General features: G+C 40.2%; 1 protein-coding gene across 1 annotated transcript; it reads left to right on the top strand.

Annotated features, from left to right (window-relative positions):
* Positions 1-499: 499 nt before the first annotated feature.
* Positions 500-20,447, top strand: il12rb1 (interleukin 12 receptor subunit beta 1). The gene is made up of 15 exons (XM_039598507.1): positions 500-650; positions 1,255-1,378; positions 5,391-5,542; positions 5,672-5,814; positions 5,901-5,940; positions 6,212-6,331; positions 7,279-7,355; positions 7,579-7,789; positions 7,872-8,018; positions 8,190-8,288; positions 10,668-10,823; positions 10,972-11,127; positions 11,551-11,620; positions 13,470-13,545; positions 18,337-20,447. The coding sequence occupies exons 1-15, from the start codon at positions 578-580 to the stop codon at positions 18,658-18,660; spliced, it is 1,968 nt and encodes a 655-aa protein (XP_039454441.1). The 5' UTR covers positions 500-577; the 3' UTR covers positions 18,661-20,447.
* Positions 20,448-21,155: the final 708 nt, after the last annotated feature.

The following is a 21,155-nucleotide window of genomic DNA, read 5'->3' as shown; positions in this document are numbered from 1 at the left end:
GTAAAAGCCTGCACTATTTTTAGGAAACAAACAGGAAGTCGTTTGTCTGGAGCTTGTTTTTAAAGATTTAAAAGTCTCACACAAACACAGACACGCAGCAGGAAGGTTAGATAGTGTTAGATATAAGGAGGTTTTAATGACTGCACACTTCTGCACGTCGACGTGGGTTTAGACCTCATCACACGTAAAATTCAGAAAGGTTCCCTCTCACCTGATTCAAGACACTCAATGTAGGTGTGGTGAATCAGTTGCTCTAGTTTCTAGACTTTCCACTAGTTTTTCTTTGATGTGCAGTCTGGAGACAGCAGAAAACGGTGGCAGGAAAATTAAAAATGTAAAAATCAACAAATGATTTCAGTGAGTCATACAGTATACAGGGTTTTGTGTATGACTGCCATTGTGACGAGCACAACCTTCCCCCACCCCTGACGCTTGTGGTTTTGTTGCTCTTCATATGAAGTGAAACAAGCCGAGACATTCTGTGACATTTCGGAGAAATACAAGTGAAGGCAGGTTATCTACATGGACTCTCACAAACTGTAGAACGATCACCTTTCTAGACTTTCCACGATACCTCATGGAACTTTTTAAGAACAGGAGCTCACTACATGGATATGTTATGTTTATGTTCCTCATGACTCTCAGCAAAGGTAGATACAACTATGACAACCTTTCTTCTTTGATGACCTTAAAAAGTTTACCTTCATTTAAGTGGCTTTGTGCTTTGGATTTGAGATTAACTTTATTCTGATGATATCAAATCAGCTTCAAGAATGCTAATTACATGCATGAAAGTGATAGCTCAACTTAGTAAAAACATCAGCCACAAAATTTTGGTTATCTTATCAGCAGTGTGTGGTTTCCACACTTTGCAGTTTACATCCGCAGTGTGCAGCGTTTCTGAAGTGTCGGCATTTAGGTTTAAATTATATTTGACAAATTAACTCATTCAAATAGGATGTAAGTGTGAATTTTGCACTTGTAAGGGTGAGGTAAAGTGACAAATAATGTTTTAGACGTTAGATGTAGGACAACAAAACAGTGAGAACAGTGAAAGAAAGTGTTACACGTACAGGTGTATTTCAAAAAATGTAAATAGTACAAGAAAATTCTAGCTTGAAATGCGACATTTGAATCTGTTTTCTCTAAAGTGATGTGTGTTTTCTGTGGCAACCTGGCAAAGATAACCCAGACAAATCAAAGGTCCACCTGATGACATCAGTTTACATCATTTTCAAATTTGTTTCTTTTTAGGTTTTGCATGCGAGGCTCCCTCGAGTCCTCAGTGCTTCAGACGAAAAGCTGAAGCTACTGTTTACACGTGCGAGTGGAGCCTGAACACGACTCAGAGCGACGTGACGTTTGAGCTTTACTTTAAGTGAGTATTGCTCAGTTTCAGCTCTTTGTTATTGATGTGTCCATAAAGATGTTCAGTCTGTGAAAAATACTTGACTCTTTACACATAAACTCTAAACCTTTATGTGATATTTTTAAAAAATGGGCCCATGAAGCCCAGTTGCCACAATTCTGACATTTGCTTTCTGGATATCCAGCTTCTTACAGTGAACAACTGGTTGGGTCATTTGATGTTTCATAGCGAAAGCCAGCAGATAGGTGGGATCTTGATACCACTCTGCAACACCTGCGACTGTGCTGCAAGCCAGTGGTGTTATGTTAGGATGTGAGAAACCGTGAGGGTTTCAGCCAGCCCAGAAATCGTGAGATTTTCACGTGACAGTGGAACAAAATGAATTTATGGTCTGAGAGGCTGTACTCCTTCAATCAGTTTAGGTCAGCTATGTAGGGCAGCTTTCATAACATGTAATCAAAATAAAGCAAATGAGGTCATGTTAGTGCTACGTCCTCTTTATTTTTCATTTTTATTTCCACAACAGCAAAGCCCAGAGAAACCAATTTAAGGTCACAGATTCAGCTTCTATTTTATGATGACCGCATTTTAAATATTGCAAACTTAATCTGTCATTTTAAGTCTGACAGCCTCTGTTTACACACTGTTAGCTGGTGTTTTCATGACTTCACACATTAGAAACGCCTGTATTCAGTTTTTACATTTACTTTATTAGTGACTTAAATACTTTCAGTGCATTGCTGGGCTTCTCTGCATCATGCACAAACTGCTGACTCCTCAAGGCTATGCACTCACTAAGGTCCTGCATACTGCTACAGCAAGAATGAAAAACAGTCACCCTGGGAGACTCATGCCTTCACTCTTGCAACCAAAAAAACAAAGAGGTGTGCACTGCTGGCAGCTGAGACGTTTAACGTTAGTAGCACAGTTTGCTCTCCCCTTCGCATTCACCTCAGAACAAGCAAGTGTGCAGATGTGAGAGGAATAGAAGTATTATGCAACTTTTATTTTACGGCTCAGATTAGAAAAAAATGCACAAAAGCACTTTTGCAATACAGGAAATTTTTCAGTCATCATGAGTTAAACTGCACTGCCAAACTACATATTAATAGATCTTCAACAAAAGTTACTTCTATTGAAATGGAATTGGTCATTTCTCTTGAAATGACCAATTAAGTCTATTCATGGTCAGAGTTATGAAAAAGAGAAAAACCTGATATATGGCTTTGGAACTGGAAGAATACCAGATTTCAGTACTAGCACAGAGAGAGCATACTGTCATGTGAAAGAGAAGGTTTTCACAGTCCTGTTAAATACCAAGTACAATAACTGCTTCCATTGGAAATAAGAGGGTAGCTAGTACCCTATAATAAATGCCCTCGATTAACTGATCATCAGCATGTGTGAGCACCTCTGCAAAATCCAACATTTCAGCATTTTGGTGATCTAGTGGTATTGATACACACTAGTCTTTTAGGTGTGGACGTCCCAACAAATTCCCCCCAAGGTCAGTCCATGCAATGCTTTGAGAAACTGCACAATTTGTCCCTCGTTAGAAATGTATGCAGGTGTCTCTTGTTTGGAAGGGTCACCAGGGTGACCAGGTCACCAGGTGAGCTAAATTATCATTGTTCTGAAACTAGAAGTTAAAATGTGTGAAGATGACTGCAAGTGAGGCATTTACTTATGGAAGCTTATAACTTATAATGTGCACCACCTGTTTAAAGCTCTCTATGACCCTAAAAATCCCCCACAGAGACCGTCGAGACCTAGTCAACTGTTTAAGAACAAAATAACGCATTTATGAGCACAGCAACAAAAATGTCAGATGATCAGAGATACTTTACACAGTAATGAACACACACAACATTTAGCCACATACTAAACACTCTTTCATTTTGAACAGACCGGGTCATTGTTGTGGCTCTTCGGAAGAATTCAGCATACCAGGTTCAGCGAGGCTTAGGCTTTTAAAGCTGCAACAAACCACAAGACTTCAGTGACAATGTTCTTTGGACAGACCACACCAAAGTAGAGTTGTTTGACCGTAATGTGCCACCTGAAAACCAAACGAGCTGTGGAGCCCAGTGGAGGACTGATGATGATTTGCACTTGTTTTGCAGCCATAGGACCTGGACGCCTGGCAATTGACCACAAACTCCTCGGTTTACCAAAGTATCCTAGAGTCAAATGCAGTGTTGGTCAAGTTACTTGAAAATAGTAATTAGTTACCAATTACTGATTACTTCTCCAAAAAAGTAATCCCGTTACTTTACTGATTACTTATTTTCAAAAGTAATTAGTTACTTTAATACTTAGTTACTTTAAAAAAACATACACAACCTGAAAACATAATAAAGCAATAGACATTTTAGCCCAATTCTATTTTTTCCGCATAATCCATCATATAAAATTGAATCAAATGAAAAAGTCTCTATTTAAAACTTGTTTTATTAGTTTTAATCTTTTAACTTTATGCACATTAACTCAAGCAAAAATTAAACGATTTGCAGCAGTCTTTGACTTGAAGAAATTCTTTAACATTTAAACCTATTTTCTGTGTTTACACTCGCTCTTTCAAATAGATAAAAGTAAAACACAGCAAAAAATAAATAAAATCAAAGAGTCATGGGCACTGAGTCCTGTCACTCCTAAGTCTATTTTCACCTTTTTTCGCAGGAGTGGGGCCGGTGGAGGTTTGGTGCTGCAGCAGTCGTGTCAGTGAGGGGATCCGGTGTTCTGACAAACCATCCTAGTTTGGCAAACCTTCCTACCGCACATAGTATATGCACATTTCTGCTGTCACTCAATAATTCCAACATAAATTTAAGTGTGTAGGACGGTTTGCCACATAACTTTACCAATCAGAGTATGCTTCTAGCTCATATTCATAAAGGAGGGATGGTTTGGCCCTTAATCCCCCCCCCCCAAGTATACTTGTAGCTCATATTCACAAAGATAGGACGGTTTGCCACTTAACTTTGTATTATGCGCATGCGCAGCACATGCACAGAAACAATCAGTAGGATGGTTTCTGAGGTAGGATGGATTCCCAGAACACCGGGGGTTTCTCTGTGAATTTCACGTTCCAATGGCAGCGTGCTAGGTGCTTGTTCAGATTTGAAGTTTGATTTTCATGCTGCGTAGGAAGGAGTTTTCTTCCCACGCAGAGTGTACAGTGGATGCTAATGTTTTTGTCACTTTTTACAGAATCAAACTCAAAGTCATGTCTGTACTTCCAAGCTTTAAACGCCGCATGGTCGTACTCTCTCCTGCACTTCATATTATCCATTGTTGATCTACACACATCTGTTACCACAGATGTCGCACACTCGTACGTCATTGTGATGAGACACTCTCACAAACAAAATCACGTTTTAGTAACGCGGTAATGCAGTGTGCTTACAGGAAAGTAACAGTAATCTAATCACTTTTTTGCAATAGTAATCCCTTACTTTACTTGTTTCTTGAAAAAGTAATCAGATTACAGTAACGCATTACTTGTAACTGCCCATCTCTGGTCGAATGTGAGGCCATCTGTCTGACAGCTAAAGCCTGGCTGATCTGTGTCATGCAACAAGACAATGATCTCAAGCACAGCAGCAGATCTACAACAGAATGACTGAAGGGAGTTAAGGTGTTTCAATGACCCAGTCAATGACCTAACCTCAGGGACCCTAAGAGAGCTGCGCATAAACATGCCTGCAAACCTCAATGAACTGAAGCTACACTGTGAGGAAGAGTGGGGCCAAACTCCTCCAACAATTTAACAGACTATTAAAGTCATATTTACCTGAGAGATGTGATACAGGTGTCAATCATCTCATTTAAGTTCAAGCAAGAATGTAAAGAAGTGTACTTTCTAAAATAAGAAGCTATGAAAACAGACAAAGGAAAACGAACGAGTGAAACTGGACGAGAAAGTGTTAATATACTCATGAGTTTAATGCTGATGTGTTGGAGTGTCTCTTTCTCCGCTGCTCCCGCCGGTGCAGTAATGCTTTTATGTTTTTCTATGCAGTGAGACAAAATTTGGGAACATTAAGGAAACTTTCCATAATGTCGTTGAGGAACAACTCATTCAGTCCCGCAGCGTTATGATTTGGGTGGAAGCTCACATAGGAAACTCCACCTGTAAATCACCAAAGACGTCTGTCATACTCCAGGACATAGGTAATGGACACCCTTTTTTTAATTACACGATTATCCGTTTTGATTCACCAAACTGACACACAGGCCACATTTTAATTTTGCTTTGCAGTTGAAATATGTATTAAGCAAAGTTTCGCTTTCATTCAACAGTAAAATATGAAGCACCACAAAAAATTTCAGCATCCTGGTTGAAAAACAACCTCAGCTTGAGCTGGATAGCTACAGAGAAGTATCCAGCTGTAGCAGAAGTTTGGTTCAGACGAGACGAGCACCCCACAGAACCGTGGGGAAAAGTGAGTCAGTGTTTTGTCACCAGATGTAAATTTTTGGTCTTTTTTAAACAAATCACTATTTAACCTAATTTCATTTGCTGTTACAGAGAATAATAAGTACCACCATTAACAACAATAAAGATCAGCGTGAGTACAAATATGTCTTATAGGAGTTAAAATGTCTGAAGACCACTGCAAGTGAGGCATTTGTTTATAGAAGCTTATAACTTAAAACATGTAACACCTGTTAGTGTGTGCGAAGCCCTCCTACACCCTAAAAATCCCCCACAGAGACAGTCATCTGTTTAAGAACAAAATAATGCATTTATGAGCACAGCAACAAGTATTTCTGGGCAACATTTAGCCAAGTGAAACTTGGTTGAATGAGCTAAACTCTCTTTTTCTTCAATCTGAACAGACCAGGTCTTTGTTGTCAACCTTTGGAAGAATTCAGCGTACCAGGTTCAGATCAGACACCGATCCACTATAGCCAAGAAACCACTGTGGAGTCCCTGGTCTCAAGTTGTGGTTCCTGCAGGTGAGCTAGTGTTATATACACAACCGAAGTGATGGTTTTAATAGAAAATGTGAATCTCAATGTGAATGAAATGCATATTTACACTACAATTGAATGTGTAATGATGCTGCACAGGATGCAATTGAAATGTTTGCCTATTATCACATGGAAAAAAAAAAACTACATCCTCTTTCAAATCGATGGTTTCAGGATATAAAAATAATCATTTTGACCTTAACAGATCTGAAAAAACAAAAGTGGGTAAATCAACAGATCAGTGTTTTAAAAACTGTTTCCTTAGTACTTTGGATGATAAGTAGCAGCGAGGTGTAGTTTGCTGGCCTGAAGCATTCAGATGTGTTTTAATGCAATGTCAGGAGTGGACATCCTAGAAATTGGCAAAAACCCATAGCCCTCAGTTAGCATATTAAATGTTAAAGTCCAGGACAGTCCAATTAGAAAAAGAGTCGGCAAGTATGGCTTGTTTTGAAGTGTTACCAGGAGTAAGCATCTTCTACACGTTCAAAAAAGAACATGGCAGCACGACTTGGGTTTTGAAAGTTGCATCAAGTTGCATCACAAACCACAAGACTTCTGGAGTACCAGAAGTACAGATGCCATGGCACAGATGTTTGCCTCTAATGCACAGCAACACATATGGTGAAAACCAAACACAGCACATCAACTGTCGAGCACGGCGGTGGGAGGGTGACGATTTGGGCTTGTTCAGAAACCACAGGGCCTTGCCATCTTGCACTCATTGAGTCAACCATAAACTTCCGTGTGTACCAGCGTACTGTAGTCAGGAATGTGAGGCCATCTGTCTGATAGCTTTCTCTTTTAAAATTGTGTCATAAAACAGAGCAATGATGCCAAGTAACTTCTGCCCTGTTCAGTCCACTCTAGCATTCTTCTTATAGGATGGTAAACTGATGCATCTCAAAAAAGTCTTTTTGTTTTCATTACAGAACTTGTACATGAGCCTAATGTCACCATGACAATAACACATTTCAATGGCACTCGAAAGGTGACACTAACGTGGATGGTAAGTCAACTCACGATAAAGACCAGGAGCGGTGGATGGAACTGAATTTGTGAAAATACTTGGGTGTAAACGGCACTTCATCCATCAGTTTCTACCACTTTTTTTTTTTAAACATTTTCAGTTTTATCCACTACTCCCTGGACAGTGTTGAAACAGTTGAATACAGTATTTTCTTGTCGGTTCAGCTGCATTTGTCTTAACCAAGCGCCCTCTTGTTCTCCAGCCAATGCCACTAGGAGCAGCAGTGAGAAATGTGACGTCGTATTCTTCGCAACGGTGTATTTGCACCAAGACTGTATATCACAACAAACATACTATTTACACATTTGTGTCGTACTCGGCTGCCAACATCTCCGTTATTGCCAGAAATGATGTGAGCGTCTCTCCTCCGGCAACCCTGCAAGTACCAGCCGAACCTGCATCAGATTTAGAAGGTAGGTGTGCAATATGCATAAATATCAATACTGTGTATATTTATGTTCAAGTAGACCACAAACATGAATTTCTCTCTGGCAGCTTGCAACAAAACTTTGGCAGATAAAGAAATAAACAGGAAAACTTGTCTTGAGTGGTACGAGCTTCAAGATGGAAGTCCAGTGCCAAAAAATGTGATAACCTTAACAGGAAAAATGGGTAGAAAGAAGAAAGAAGAAGTAAGAAAGAGTAAGTTGTATATTAAGTATGTTTAAGTTTGTTCCCTGTGTTCATGAAATGATTAAGACCAACAAGTAAAAGATTTTACTCTCATTCATCTTATGTTTATGCCACCTTGTTTTCAAAATGATGGCATTAAAAATACCGTAGACCAAAGAAGCCTTTGTGTTTCTGTTACAGACCTGAAGGACTACATCCGTTACCTCTACTTTGAACACAGATGTCAACATGGGAGACCACAGACGGTTAAAATGTGCTTCTTTTATCAAAAAGAAGGTGGTAAGTGCTTTCATGAAAGCATACATCGAGATGTGCATGGTTTCTACAGACTTTCCCTTCCAGCTAGGAGGACTGCAACGAGTCGACCACATTAAACAGCACATGCATGCACGCATAGACTAACTAAAGGGGAGAGCGAGGCCGGCTGGCACATTTTCTACTGTGTGATATTTCTCTGTCATGTGGTGAGATAAAATGGTCAAACCAAAATCGACTAAAAGATAAACAGCTCAGAAAGACAGAAATATTCAAAGATGATTGCTGAAAGGGGGATTCATGAATAAAATTACTCAGTCACGGCAGGATTTGTGAAAAACACGGCCATCAGTGTAACATTGAACTTCAGCTAAACATGTCAGACCTTAAACATCAGTAAACAGCAAAAATACTGCAATATTTTTCCATTCATTCATCCATCAGTGTATTTTCTTAGCCAGTTTAGAGCTGTTAGGGGGCTGGGTGCAGGGTACACCCTATTCAGGTCGCCAGTATATTGCTGGACCAAGAATCAGACAATCATTTGCACCGATTACACACTAGTTAACCAGTTAACCTAATGCACGCCTGAGTACCCACGCAGTGAGCATGCAAACAGCACACAGAAAGCCCCCAGGTGGCTGGTAGATGGGCACCACCGCGCTGCCTCTAAGAATGATAAAATGTTTTCATTAAATGAATATGCCCATCATTCTCCAGCTAGAAATGACCTTTTCAGATGCCGGTGATTTATTCAAACACAACATTAATACCACAATTAAATCCTAATTTTTTAAATCTTAATGCTATTTGCTATTTAATCTCAATATTTAATATGAAATAGTGAAGTCATGCATAAAATGCAACAGCACAAAAAGCTCTCAGCATATAAAAGCATAAATAAATATTGCGCTGCAGTAGATTCAGTCTTCTTTGAAGACAGACTGCAAACTAAAAGATTACCCACAAACCTGAGGATAGGCAGGGAGATTAACCCGCTCACTTTACTGAAATAATCTGCAAACCTTTAGAGACTGAGAGTCAATGACTATGTAAAAATATCTCGACTCTGTAATGTGTTCGACAGTGACATGAATGTTTTTAATTATTCTGGTTGATGCTGTGAAACACTCAGTGGCTGCTCTTTTCTATCAGCCAGTCAAAGCAGCTGCACCTTTAGCTGCAATGCCAACAAACCATGCACATAACATTTCTTCAGAGATGCCCCAGATAGTGAGGGTTTCTAAGATCTCACGTTTGTAGAGAATTCAGCTGTTGTTTGGGCTGTAGACTCTTTCAAGATGCAGTCCTCAAAAACAGAGGGGAGGATACATTTTTATTCCCACTAGGGATTAAAGAAGAACAGAGACATGCAGAGCAAAAGCAAAGGGAACCACCCATCATGGCCAGGAATTATCACTAATAATAATAATAATACATTTTCTCAATCGCTGTGGGTAGAAAAGGTATTTAGAGGGAGGGGGCTTTTGATTGTTTTGTGTTCACACTACAAAATTGAAAAGTTGGACTCTCCTCAAAATTTTGTGACCTTCAAGTCTTTTTGCATAAAATGGTTGTGATGAAAACCAACTCGTTTTGACAGCAGGCTCTCAGCTCTTAGCAATCATAATTACAGCAGCAGATACAGACCTTGGTCAGTTTGAACAACAACATCATTTAAGTGTTGAATTGACTGATTTAATTAAGCAAATAGGTAACGGCTTTTCAGTCCAATAATTACCGCAATGATTGATATGTTTTAGCAAGCAAAACTATCGTGATGACTGTGATCAGATATCACTTTAAATCATAAACAATCAACAGTAGAACTCAAGGCTATGATTAATAGTGAAAGTAAGAACATTAACACACACATTGTAAAGTGGTAAAGGGAGGTGTACTAAACAGCTGTGTAATCTTAAGAACACCACTTACTAGTGAGACAGTTCTTTAGTTTGCAGCAGAAAGATTGAAGGAAAGGTCATGTGGTCTGATGGGCGATTAGGTAATAAGAGGGGCAAGTGTAATGATGCACCAATGTTAAACTTGTGGGGCCAGTGTTGTGATGTCTGGGTGTTTCAGTTGGTCTGGACTAGGTTCTGCAACTTTATGTAGTACCCTTTACCTGCTCAAGTACATATTAGTTATGAGTTTTGGGTCAGTTAGCATGCGTAAAATTTAGTTCCCAAGATTTGCTAAAATGAGAAGCTAACATGCTAATTAAGATATATTGCTGAACCCAAGCTTAGACCAGTTCTCTAGGCATTTAACATTAAGCTGAACAAAAAAAAGACGTGCACCACACACTCATCGAGTACAAATCAAAATCATTGAGCACAACACATTTTGTCTCCTGCTCCATTAGGATTATTATTTTAATTAATTTTTTTTTTTAAATTTTAGTACCACTGAAGGAACCTCAGGAGGTCACCACACTTCACGAAACAGACATTTCTGCTGACCTGTCCTGGAAAGCGATTCCTCTTGCGTACCAGCAAGGCTTCCTGACACATTACCGCCTGTGCTGGGTGAAAATCAGTTCACAGGATGAGCCCAGAGGTGTGAAAATCACTTCTTTGAACTCTAACTGCTTCTAAGTTATGTAAAAGGAAACACTAACTGACACTCACATTTGAGAAACATAAATTTCCAAACTGTAATAACGAAATTGTTTGTCTTTTTTTTCCCTGCTTTTTTTGGGTGTTAGTGTGCGACAACATACCAGCTTCAGAGACTAAATATCACCTGGAAAATTTGAAAGCTGGAAGCAAGTATAACATTACCCTAGCTGGGGTGACACAAGTGGGAGAAGGGCCTGAAGCCACAGCAATCATCAACACCAAGCCAGGAAAACCTATGAATGGTATCAGAATGAACTCTCACGTTAAAATAATTTGTTTTTAGTAAAGCTGATATATGTCAGCAAGGTTTTCTCCTTTGGGTTTTTTTCATAAAACTTTCATGGTACAAACTTACCATATGTAATGATTGCTGTGAGATTTTAGCTTCATTTATCAAATATGTTTCAAGATATAGTTTTTGAAAAATTGTCATTGATACCTTCAAGACATTCACGCTCCAGGCTTGAACATGAATACTTCAAGAAGTCATAAAGTGAAACTGTTTTTCACAGAGCTGTGGTATAAAGTTGAGTTGAAACTTTATATTACAAAGAGTGAACTCATTATATTAGTTCAAACCTTGGAGCTAAAATTTTTTTTGAAAATCAGATAATGTCTAGCAAAATGACAAATTTTCTGTTACTCTCCTCTCCTCCCTGTATTAGTGTGGTTGAGTTTCGGCTTGCTGTTTGTCTTCTTTTTATTCTCAACAACGTGCACCGTTGTCTTGAAGAAGTAAGTGAACTTTTTTTCCCCCATTTTAAAAACAAACCTGCCGACTACAATATACAGTGGCTTGCAAAAGTATTCGGCCCCCTTGAACTTTCCCACATTTTGTCACATTACAGCCACAAACATGAATCAATTTTATTGGAATTCCAGGTGAAAGACCAATACAAAGTGGTGTACACGTGAGAAGTGGAACAAAAATCATACATGATTCCAAACATTTTTTACAAATAAATAACTGCAAAGTGGGGTGTGCGTAATTATTCAGCCCCCTGAGACAATACTTTGTAGAACCACCTTTTGCTGCAATTACAGCTGCCAGTCTTTTAGGGTATGTCTCTACCAGCTTTGCACATCTAGAGACTGAAATCCTTGCCCATTCTTCTTTGCAAAACAGCTCCAGCTCAGTCAGATTAGATGGACAGCGTTTGTGAACAGCAGTTTTCAGATCTTGCCGCAGATTCTCGATTGGATGTAGACACCAGACAGGTCAGGGATAAAGTTATTGAGAAATTTAAAGCAGGCTTAGGCTACAAAAAGATTTCCCAAGCCTTGAACATCCTACGGAGCACTGTTCAAGCGATCATTCAGAAATGGAAGGAGTATGGCACAACTGTAAACCTACCAAGACAAGGCCGTCCACCTAAACTCACAGGCCGAACAAGGAGAGCGCTGATTCAGAAATGCAGCCAAGAGGCCCATGGTGACTCTGGACGAGCTGCAGAGATCTACAGCTCAGGTGGGGGAATCTGTCCATAGGACAACTATTAGTCGTGTACTGCACAAAGTTGGCCTTTATGGAAGAGTGGCAAGAAGAAAGCCATTGTTAACAGAAAACCATAAGAAGTCCCGTTTGCAGTTTGCCACAAGCCATGTGGGGGACACAGCAAACGTGGAAGAAGGTGCTCTGGTCAGATGAGACCAAAATGGAACTTTTTGGCCAAAATGCAAAACGCTATGTGTGGCGGAAAACTAACACTGCACATCACTCTGAACACACCATCCCCACTGTCAAATATGGTGGTGGCAGCATCATGCTCTGGGGGTGCTTCTCTTCAGCAGGGACAGGGAAGCTGGTCAGAGTTGATGGGAAGATGGATGGAGCCAAATACAGGGCAATCTTGGAAGAAAACCTCTTGGAGTCTGCAAAAGACTTGAGACTGGGGCGGAGGTTCACCTTCCAGCAGGACAATGACCCTAAACATAAAGCCAGGGCAACAATGGAATGGTTTAAAACAAAACATATCCATGTGTTAGACTGGCCCAGTCAAAGTCCAGATCTAAATCCAATCGAGAATCTGTGGATCTGAAAACTGCTGTTCACAAACGCTGTCCATCTAATCTGACAGAGCTGGAGCTGCTTTGCAAAGAAGAATGGGCAAGAATTTCAGTCTCTAGATGTGCAAAGCTGGTAGAGACATACCCTAAAAGACTGGCAGCTGTAACTGCAGCAAAAGGTGGTTCTACAAAGTATTGACTCAGGGGGCTGAATAATTACGCACACCCCACTTTGCAGTTATTTATTTGTAAAAAATGTTTGGAATGATGTAGGATTTTCGTTCCACTTCTCACGTGTGCACCACTTTGTACTGGTCTTTCACCTGGAATTCCAATAAAATTGATTCATATTTGTGGCTGTAATGTGACAAAATGTGGAAAAGTTCAAGGGGGCCGAATACTTTTGCAAGCCACTGTACATACAGTATGTTTGTTTAGTACTTGTGAAAAACAAATGAAACATGGTCAGCAGCCACTGTCGACGTAACTTGTGATCATCAGACGTGTCTCTTAATTGTCTAAGAAAGTAAAAGTTGCTCATGAAGTTCTTGTTTATCTCTGTTTTTCTCATCTTTAGGATCAAAGTCAAGATTTTTCCTCCTGTGCCAAAGCCTGTTATCACAGATTTCATCCCCCATCAATCAAAGACTCAGGTAAAAGGCTGTCGCTTGGATTTGCAGCTGTTAAGGATTTGATGTTCGTTTCCAGTATGGTTATTTTAGTCAAAGAAATTTGGGGGTTTTAACAATTTTGCTAATTGGTTGGTGTTTTGGTGGTTCTGTGGATTGGAGGTGGAGAGCTAAGATTGGCTAAGCAGCTGCAGCTGGAAAAGGGTCCACTCTGGGTTAGGAATGAGTTCCTGCCACAAGGGGAGAAGTTTAAATATCTTGTGGTATTGTTCATGAGGGGAGAGGGGACACTGGTAGATAGATTTCTGCAGCGTCTGCAGTGAACTGGATACTGTATCAGTCTGCTGTAGTGAAGAAAATGGACAGATGGTTTCCAAATGTACACACTTGTGAAGGTCCACTTGATGCAGATGTCATCATCAGATGGTGAGCATGAGACTCTGTCCATGTAGACATTAAAATACAGTGCAGGTGCCCTTCAGTCAAGTGCAGTTAAAAAAGTATAATAGTACTGAACTCATTTTGAGCCTTGTGCAGGACTACAGTGTTTCAATCATGCATAGGACTTTGGCTACACAGTGAAAGACCAAAATAACCAAAGCAGGCATGCTTGCATGCAACCCTCAAAAGCCAAAAGCGTGTAGCCCAACTACATGTAGGTGAAATGCAAACTAGCTTAAAGCTGGGCTTGAACAGGAAAGAAATTTTGATTTCACAAGAAGCATAGAAAAAAATTAGAAATTTAAAAAGATAAGAAGAAGATGAGAAGAAGGGTATGGACTGATTCTTATGTAGTGCTTTTCTACTCTCCCGCAGCCCTCGAAGCACTGGAGAGCTTTCATTGTTTTCAGTACTCGGCAAAGAAATATATCAGTTATGACCAGTGTTGGGACTAACGCGTTATTAAGTAACGCGTTACAGTAACTACGTTATTATTGTGGTAACGAGCACGGTAACTAGTTATTATGCCAAAACCAGGAACGCGTTACTCGTTACTGGGATTTAGATAGGCTCGTTACTCGTTACTTCGTGTGGTGGATATCGCGGAGCTTCCACAGATTCAATAACATTAGCAAGTGGTGGAAGCCAGCAGGTGGATGAAGGAAAAGGGAGGCAAGAGGAGAGACCCGAAGCGGCCGCCGGTCCGCGTGTCAGGTGAACTGAACTTCAGGTAAGAAGTTATGACCTGCAGTCTATCTGGGTCAGATATAAACCAAGTTTAGGTGGAGTTTATTTTCGGTATGCTGACATTTTCGTACTGCGTACTAGCTAGCATGACGGAGTTTCTATACAGCTGTGTGGGTGCTATGTTACTGATGTTGAACTTTATTTTGTTCATACGGTTAATTATTAGAGTTGCCAACCGTCCAGTAAAAACAGAATCGCCTGGTATTCAGAGAAAATATTACGCGTTTCGTACTGAGGTGAAAAGGAACACAGTTTGTCCCGGACTTCAGCTACAATGAAAAAGACACAAAGCTGAAGCTGCACAGCTGCCTCTTCTCTCATTCTCTCCTCTCCGTTTCTACTTCAATCACGAAACTGATCAATGATCAGCTGATCGGCTTTTCTCTCGTTTGTTTATTGCCCACTTTGCGCCAGAAAGAGGAAACCAGCGGATGTCGCGTTAAACAACAGCAGCACGTTTAAGCTTGATCAGCTGTTGTTAGAATTTATTTAATATTAATTTCTAGTATCAGCTGATGTTTGCTGGAGCCACAGCTGTAAAGCTGCTGGTCATGATATCGGTTTGGTTATCTGGTGAGAGGGAAACATGCAGATGAAACCAGGAGATGTCCTTACTGAATCATCAGAGCTGAACAGGTGATGGAGAAACAGGTTTACCTTTTAGGTGACATGAATGAGTTGGATGGAATGAATGGAAGTTATGAACTGTTTCTGAGAGACAAATAACACCAGGATCCTTTTCTACATAGCTGACAGCTGGTAACTGTGCAGGGGCGGGTCTAGCAAAGTGTTGCCAGGGGGCCAGGTAGGGCATTAACAGGGAAAGGGGGGCACAAGGAAATACTTTTCTTTATTATTCTCATTTAAAATGTCTGGCTTTTAAAAAAATAATTATCTGAGTCTTACAACAAACAATTGATAGATTGATACATATATACCATCAGAACAGTGTACATCACTGTCACAACAGTGTTTATTTTCATTCAAAGGCTTTATGATTTTTCCTATAATGGTGGGCGGTCTCTAGTCAAAATGCCGGGACGATTGTTTTGTCCCAGTCCAGCTCTGTATGCAGCTCATCTGCAGTCTGGTGTTACCTACATCTTCCTATTCAGAAGGCAGAATTTCCAAGTTCTGAGTACAATCAAAAGCACCACGACTGCAGTTTTGTGTTGGATGTAAAAAGCAGGCTAGAATCATGGCGGCGCTCAACGACGGTCCAGGCGTGATTTCTCTCGTGGAAATGTGCACATTATTTTTTCCTTTCTGTTGGTAGGTGGCACAGTGCACGTGTGGCAAGTAAGCAAGCTAGAAGACTGGCAGTCTGGCTGGGTATCCAGTTACAGAAGCAACACATTAACAAGAGAATTCTGAGTAAAACCAAAGTTACTTTCCCTAGTAACTAGTTACTCTGAAAGTAACGAGTAACTTGAAGTAACTGAGTTACTTTTTTAGAGAAGTAACTAGTAATGTAACTAAGTTACTAATTTAAAGTAACTTACCCAACACTGGTTATGACTTATATGCTCTTCATGGCAGAGGCAAAGCAAACGGAACAGCAAAAGCACAAAGACAAGCACGCTTACCCCCCACTGCACCGCACATATAGACAGGTCTCTGTAAAGCTCTGTGCAACACCGATGTACAAAAATGTTCCACGCGTTATGGTTGATGTGTTGGTCCATTTTATACTCAAGTTTACGGGATGCTTTGCATGCTGCAGTCTCCAAAACGATGGTTCCTGCTACAGTTTTGTGATAGAAACAGAAGAAGTGAAAACAGGATGCAACTTTCCAAGTTTTTCTGTAGAATGTGTCATTATTTTTAGCTTTTACTGCAGTTTCAACTCTTTGCCATCTCAGATTCTCAGATTTGTGCATGACAAAAACCAAAGTGACACCAGAGCACACAGTGTAGCATTTGGAGTCTAATTTTTTGCCTCATGCTTCCATTCACAAGGGTGTTAGTAGTTAGCGTAGACTGTCTGTTAGTCTTGGGGCTTTCACTTGGCACGCTGGAGCTTGAGTCCTCTGATGGGACCATCGTTCGTTGACTTCTATTTTTCACTGTTTTCTTTTTTTCTTTACTGTTTGGTTGGACTTTCTGTCAGAAAGCCCTGAGGCAGATTTCTCTCAAGTGCAACAAGTTCCTCTTCTGTTTTCTCAGTTACCAGCATGACTAGTCCAAACCACCCCAGGTACTGTGAAGGCAGCTGTTCTCATTTACATGACCACAGCAGGTTGCTTACATAAATACTAGTCTTTTTAACCTGCTTAAAAAACGACTGTATTTTCTCTTGTGAGATCAGGCTAAACTTTTCACGTTTCTGAAGTCTGCTGTGGCTCTAAATTGTTGCCCGGTGCATCCAGTTTGCCTTAATTAGCCTTTAATATTGATCACAGTGTTCTTAGGTCAAGAAAATCATTGCACATACATTGGAAAGGCAAGCACCTGTATATATAATTTACTGAATTTTAAACAAAGAACAAGCAAAGAGGTCCAGAAAACTGCAGACCTGACTGTGATGAGATATTATGCTCTCAAGATCTGGACCATAAAATTGATTCCCCATTGACGTCTGTAACTGCTAAATGGAATAAGTTTGAAATCATAGGGATGGATCACCTAGACAGAGGCCATTCTTGAATAAAAGGCATGAGATAGTCTATGTGGAGTTTGGTAAACTGCATGTAAAGTTCTCCAAATGCATGAGAAAAAAGATCATCTAGGTCAAAAACATAACTATGAGGGCAGAACTCAAAGCACTATGTCTGGGAAACAATAACAAGAAGTAAAACTGCAAATGATGGAAAGTTGAATGTCTGTGGTTGCTAAGTGGGCATTGCTGAAGTGACTGGATGCTTTGGCCAAATATTTTTCCAGCAAATACTCTGACAGATCTATTGAAAGCCATTGTGGCAGAACCACAGAGTTTTCATTTGACCCAAAAGCAGAACTGTCGACTGCGTGCAAGAGAAGTATGTGGCCACAGTACCATGACCAGTGAGCGGTGGACCACTGTTTTGACCATTGTCAATTTTTTCTTTGTTGCTGAATGTGACACATGTGCCCTTTTGAAAAAGACAAAACACAAGCAACTGAGACAAAAATTAGCTCAACTCATTGCATCAGTGAAAACAGTACACAAAGGGTATGTATGTATAAAACCTGTATGTACCTTTAAACATTGACGGTCCTTTTATCAGATGTGCACACTGGTCCCTCTCCTTCTTTAAGACACGACTTTGATGTTTTTCAAAAAGAGTTTAAAATTTTAATTTGTCTGACCACAGAATATTTTCAATGAGCTTTAACTCACATTTGTGGATTCACACAAAGATTTCTGCAAGTGTTTCCATGCACGTGTCTCCATGACACGTGCATGGAAACATGACAGAACAGTTTGTAATGCTGCCCCACCTGAGGGCCCGATGATCATGGCCATCCAATACTCATTTTCAGCCTTATCCATTGCAATGCTTTTGTGAGACCTTAAATGGGTTAAGTGGCTTCAGCAGTTCCAGAAAAGTAGCTTGACAAACCTCTTATCCACGACTGATAAAACCCTTTATCCCATGTAATTACAAATACTTACTAAATCTGTTCTCTGATAATGTGATAAAACAGGAAATCCTAGAGAAGAAAGAGGAGGTGCACGATGAGCTGACGCTGCTCAAACTTTATCCAGAGGGAAAGTCTGTCTCAGAGGAAGCAGAAGATGTCCGTGTTCTCAGGGACGAGTGGGGCGATAGGACTGATGAGGATATGGAGCACGACAGGAGTACCTTGGAAGAATGCAGCGACGACTGTTCGAGCCCCGGCTCTACAGATGAGGAGCAGAGGAATTCCAAAGAAGGAGAAATTACAGACATTGAGCAAGTGGACAATGAGCTTGCCATGCTGATATACAAGAACGGCTTGGTGTTTGACATGAAGACAGAATTACCTTAAATGGATTTAACTTAAGACTTTTCAGCATCACAGCACAAAAGAACCTAAGCACTTGCTGACCGAATGAAGGACCTTAGCAATAATATATTAATCAGCAAAAGTATTTTGCTGTTTTTTTTTAATTGACATTAATGGACTTTTTTGTTTGTTCATTGACATGCAGTAGGGGAAATAATTATTTGATCCACTATGAATGTGTAAGTTTGCTCACTTTGCAAAGACATTTTTATGGTAGTTTCATTTTGTATGCAACTGAGTGAAATAGGTATTTGATCATAACTTAGTACTTAGTGAAGAAACCCTTGTTGGGAAGCACAGCACTAAGACTTTTCTTAGGTTTAGACACATCCCAGGAAAGGTTTTGGCCCACTCCTCTTTATGGACGCTCTCTGAATGCTTTAGGTTTTTTTGCTGCCTTTTGGCACAGACACTTCAGCTCCTTCCACTCAGGTCTGGAGACTGGCTAGGCCACTTCCTGACCTTAATGTGCTTCTTCTTTAGCCACTTCTTTGGCAGTATGTTTTGGGTCAGTGCCATCCTGGAAGACCGATCTATGACCAATCCTTAGTGTTTTGTCAGAGGGAAGAAGGTCCTCATCCAAGATTTTATGGTATATGGCCCTGCCCATTGGCCCCTTAATGAGCTGAAGTCGTCCTGCACCCTTAGCAGAAAAACAGCACCAAAGCATAATGTTTCAGCCTCCGTGCTTCACTGTGGGGATGGTGATCTTTGAGTCATACTCAGGATTTCTCTTTAGTTTCATGTGAGCACTGCACTTTCTGCCACGCCTCCTCTGAATCATTTAGATGTTCACAGATATTAACGTTAAAACAGCCATGTACATGTGCCTTCTTGAGAAGGGGGAACTTGCAGGCGTTGTAAGATTTCAATCCATTGTGGTGTAGTGCATTACCAATGATAGTTAACAAGCTCCTCCCGTGTAGTTTTGGACCAATTCGCCACCTTTCTCCTGATCTTCCTCACCCCACGAGACAAGCTCTTGCACAGAGCTCCAGATCAAGGGTGATTGATGGTCATTTTAGATTTTATTTTCTTGATTTCCAACACTTGTCTCTGACGTCCTCTGAAGGCTCTTTGGGTGTGGTTTATACACATAGTAAGTTGAGATCAGGAGTATCTGTACTTGATTGAGTTACTGTCATTTAATCAGTCAATCAATCCATGGGAGTCAGAATTCCGGCTAGGTTATAGGGTATCTGTAGAATGCACTCAACACACACTGGCTATACTCACAGATATCAAGTTTATTTAGGGTTTTATGCAACAACCCACAGTCTTGTCAGCACCGGTCTCAGCTTTTCCAACCCTCCTCTCTCATCTCCCGCCTCACTAAAAAGGGATAAAGACTGTCATCAGTCCAAACGCCACCAGCTGTGCTCTCACCTGCCTCCCCAGCACCGCCCCATTGAGCTCACTGCACCACTCCTCCCCTGCAGCTAAGCCAGGGACCACACCTCCATCACAGTATCAAATACTTACTTCACTCAGTGATGTACGAATGAATTTATAACATTCATGTAATGTGTTTTTTTTCATCTTTCTCCACTAAAATGAAACTTCCATAGAAATGAGAGAGTTTAATTATTTTCTTTGTAAGTGACGAAATGTGCAAATTCAGCAAGGAATCAAATAATTAGTGTCCCCCACTGTAAGGAGGCCAGTACATGAAAGAAGGAGGGTTAAACATTCTCATACTTTATCACTTTACAGTGTCAATAAATGTTTGTTTGTTTTTTATTTGTGGAATAAAGAAATCTTTGTTAATACTTGTTTGAATTTTTCAAACTTTCTAAAAAGCAGATTTGCCTCAGTGGTTTTAGTTCATTGCCATTATCTTGAGGCAACAACGTGAAACATTCAGACACATAAGCTACCAAAGGATAATTTAGTCAGCTGCAATTTGCTTTAAGTGCTGACTTTAATTATCCATCATACACTTGCTGTGAAAGAAAGCAGATTTGTATTATTATTATTCAAAGCAAAAGTTAATTCACTTTTTGCAGTATGTTTGTGCAATGACAAGAAAATAAAACAAGAACAACTCATGTTGGCCAGTGTAATGTAACAGGAAGGACGGAGAAGCTGTGTTTATGATCGCTGAGCAGTACAAATGTGAGCCTGCTGAGAGGTAATGGTATGACAGGAAGTGGTCGCAAAAAAGAAAACCCAGTGACCTTAAAAAAAGGCAGCTCATCAAAGACCACATTACTCATTACTAAAGAGACTTCTGTGGCATTCAGATCGAAAGTTGCATTGTTCAGAGTAGAGCGTGTCCTGTTTAATTCTCAAAAAGTGATGACAACCTACTAGCGTTTCCTACCATGCTGCAATTTGCATTCCCAGAACTGGAAAAAGATAAGATTTTCCTACTTCATGTTTTAAGAATAAAAGAAGCAAGATAATAACTCTGTTCTGCTATGTGTTCATTTCTTACCACAGAGATTAAAATTGTCTGGTCAGAGCAGAAGATTTTA

Source organism: Oreochromis aureus, linkage group 15 (genome assembly GCF_013358895.1).
Source record: "Oreochromis aureus strain Israel breed Guangdong linkage group 15, ZZ_aureus, whole genome shotgun sequence".
In the NCBI taxonomy this organism is placed as follows: Eukaryota; Metazoa; Chordata; class Actinopteri; order Cichliformes; family Cichlidae; genus Oreochromis; species Oreochromis aureus.
Note: the sequence above shows the minus strand (reverse complement) of the source record. Positions and strands in the feature narration are given on the sequence as shown.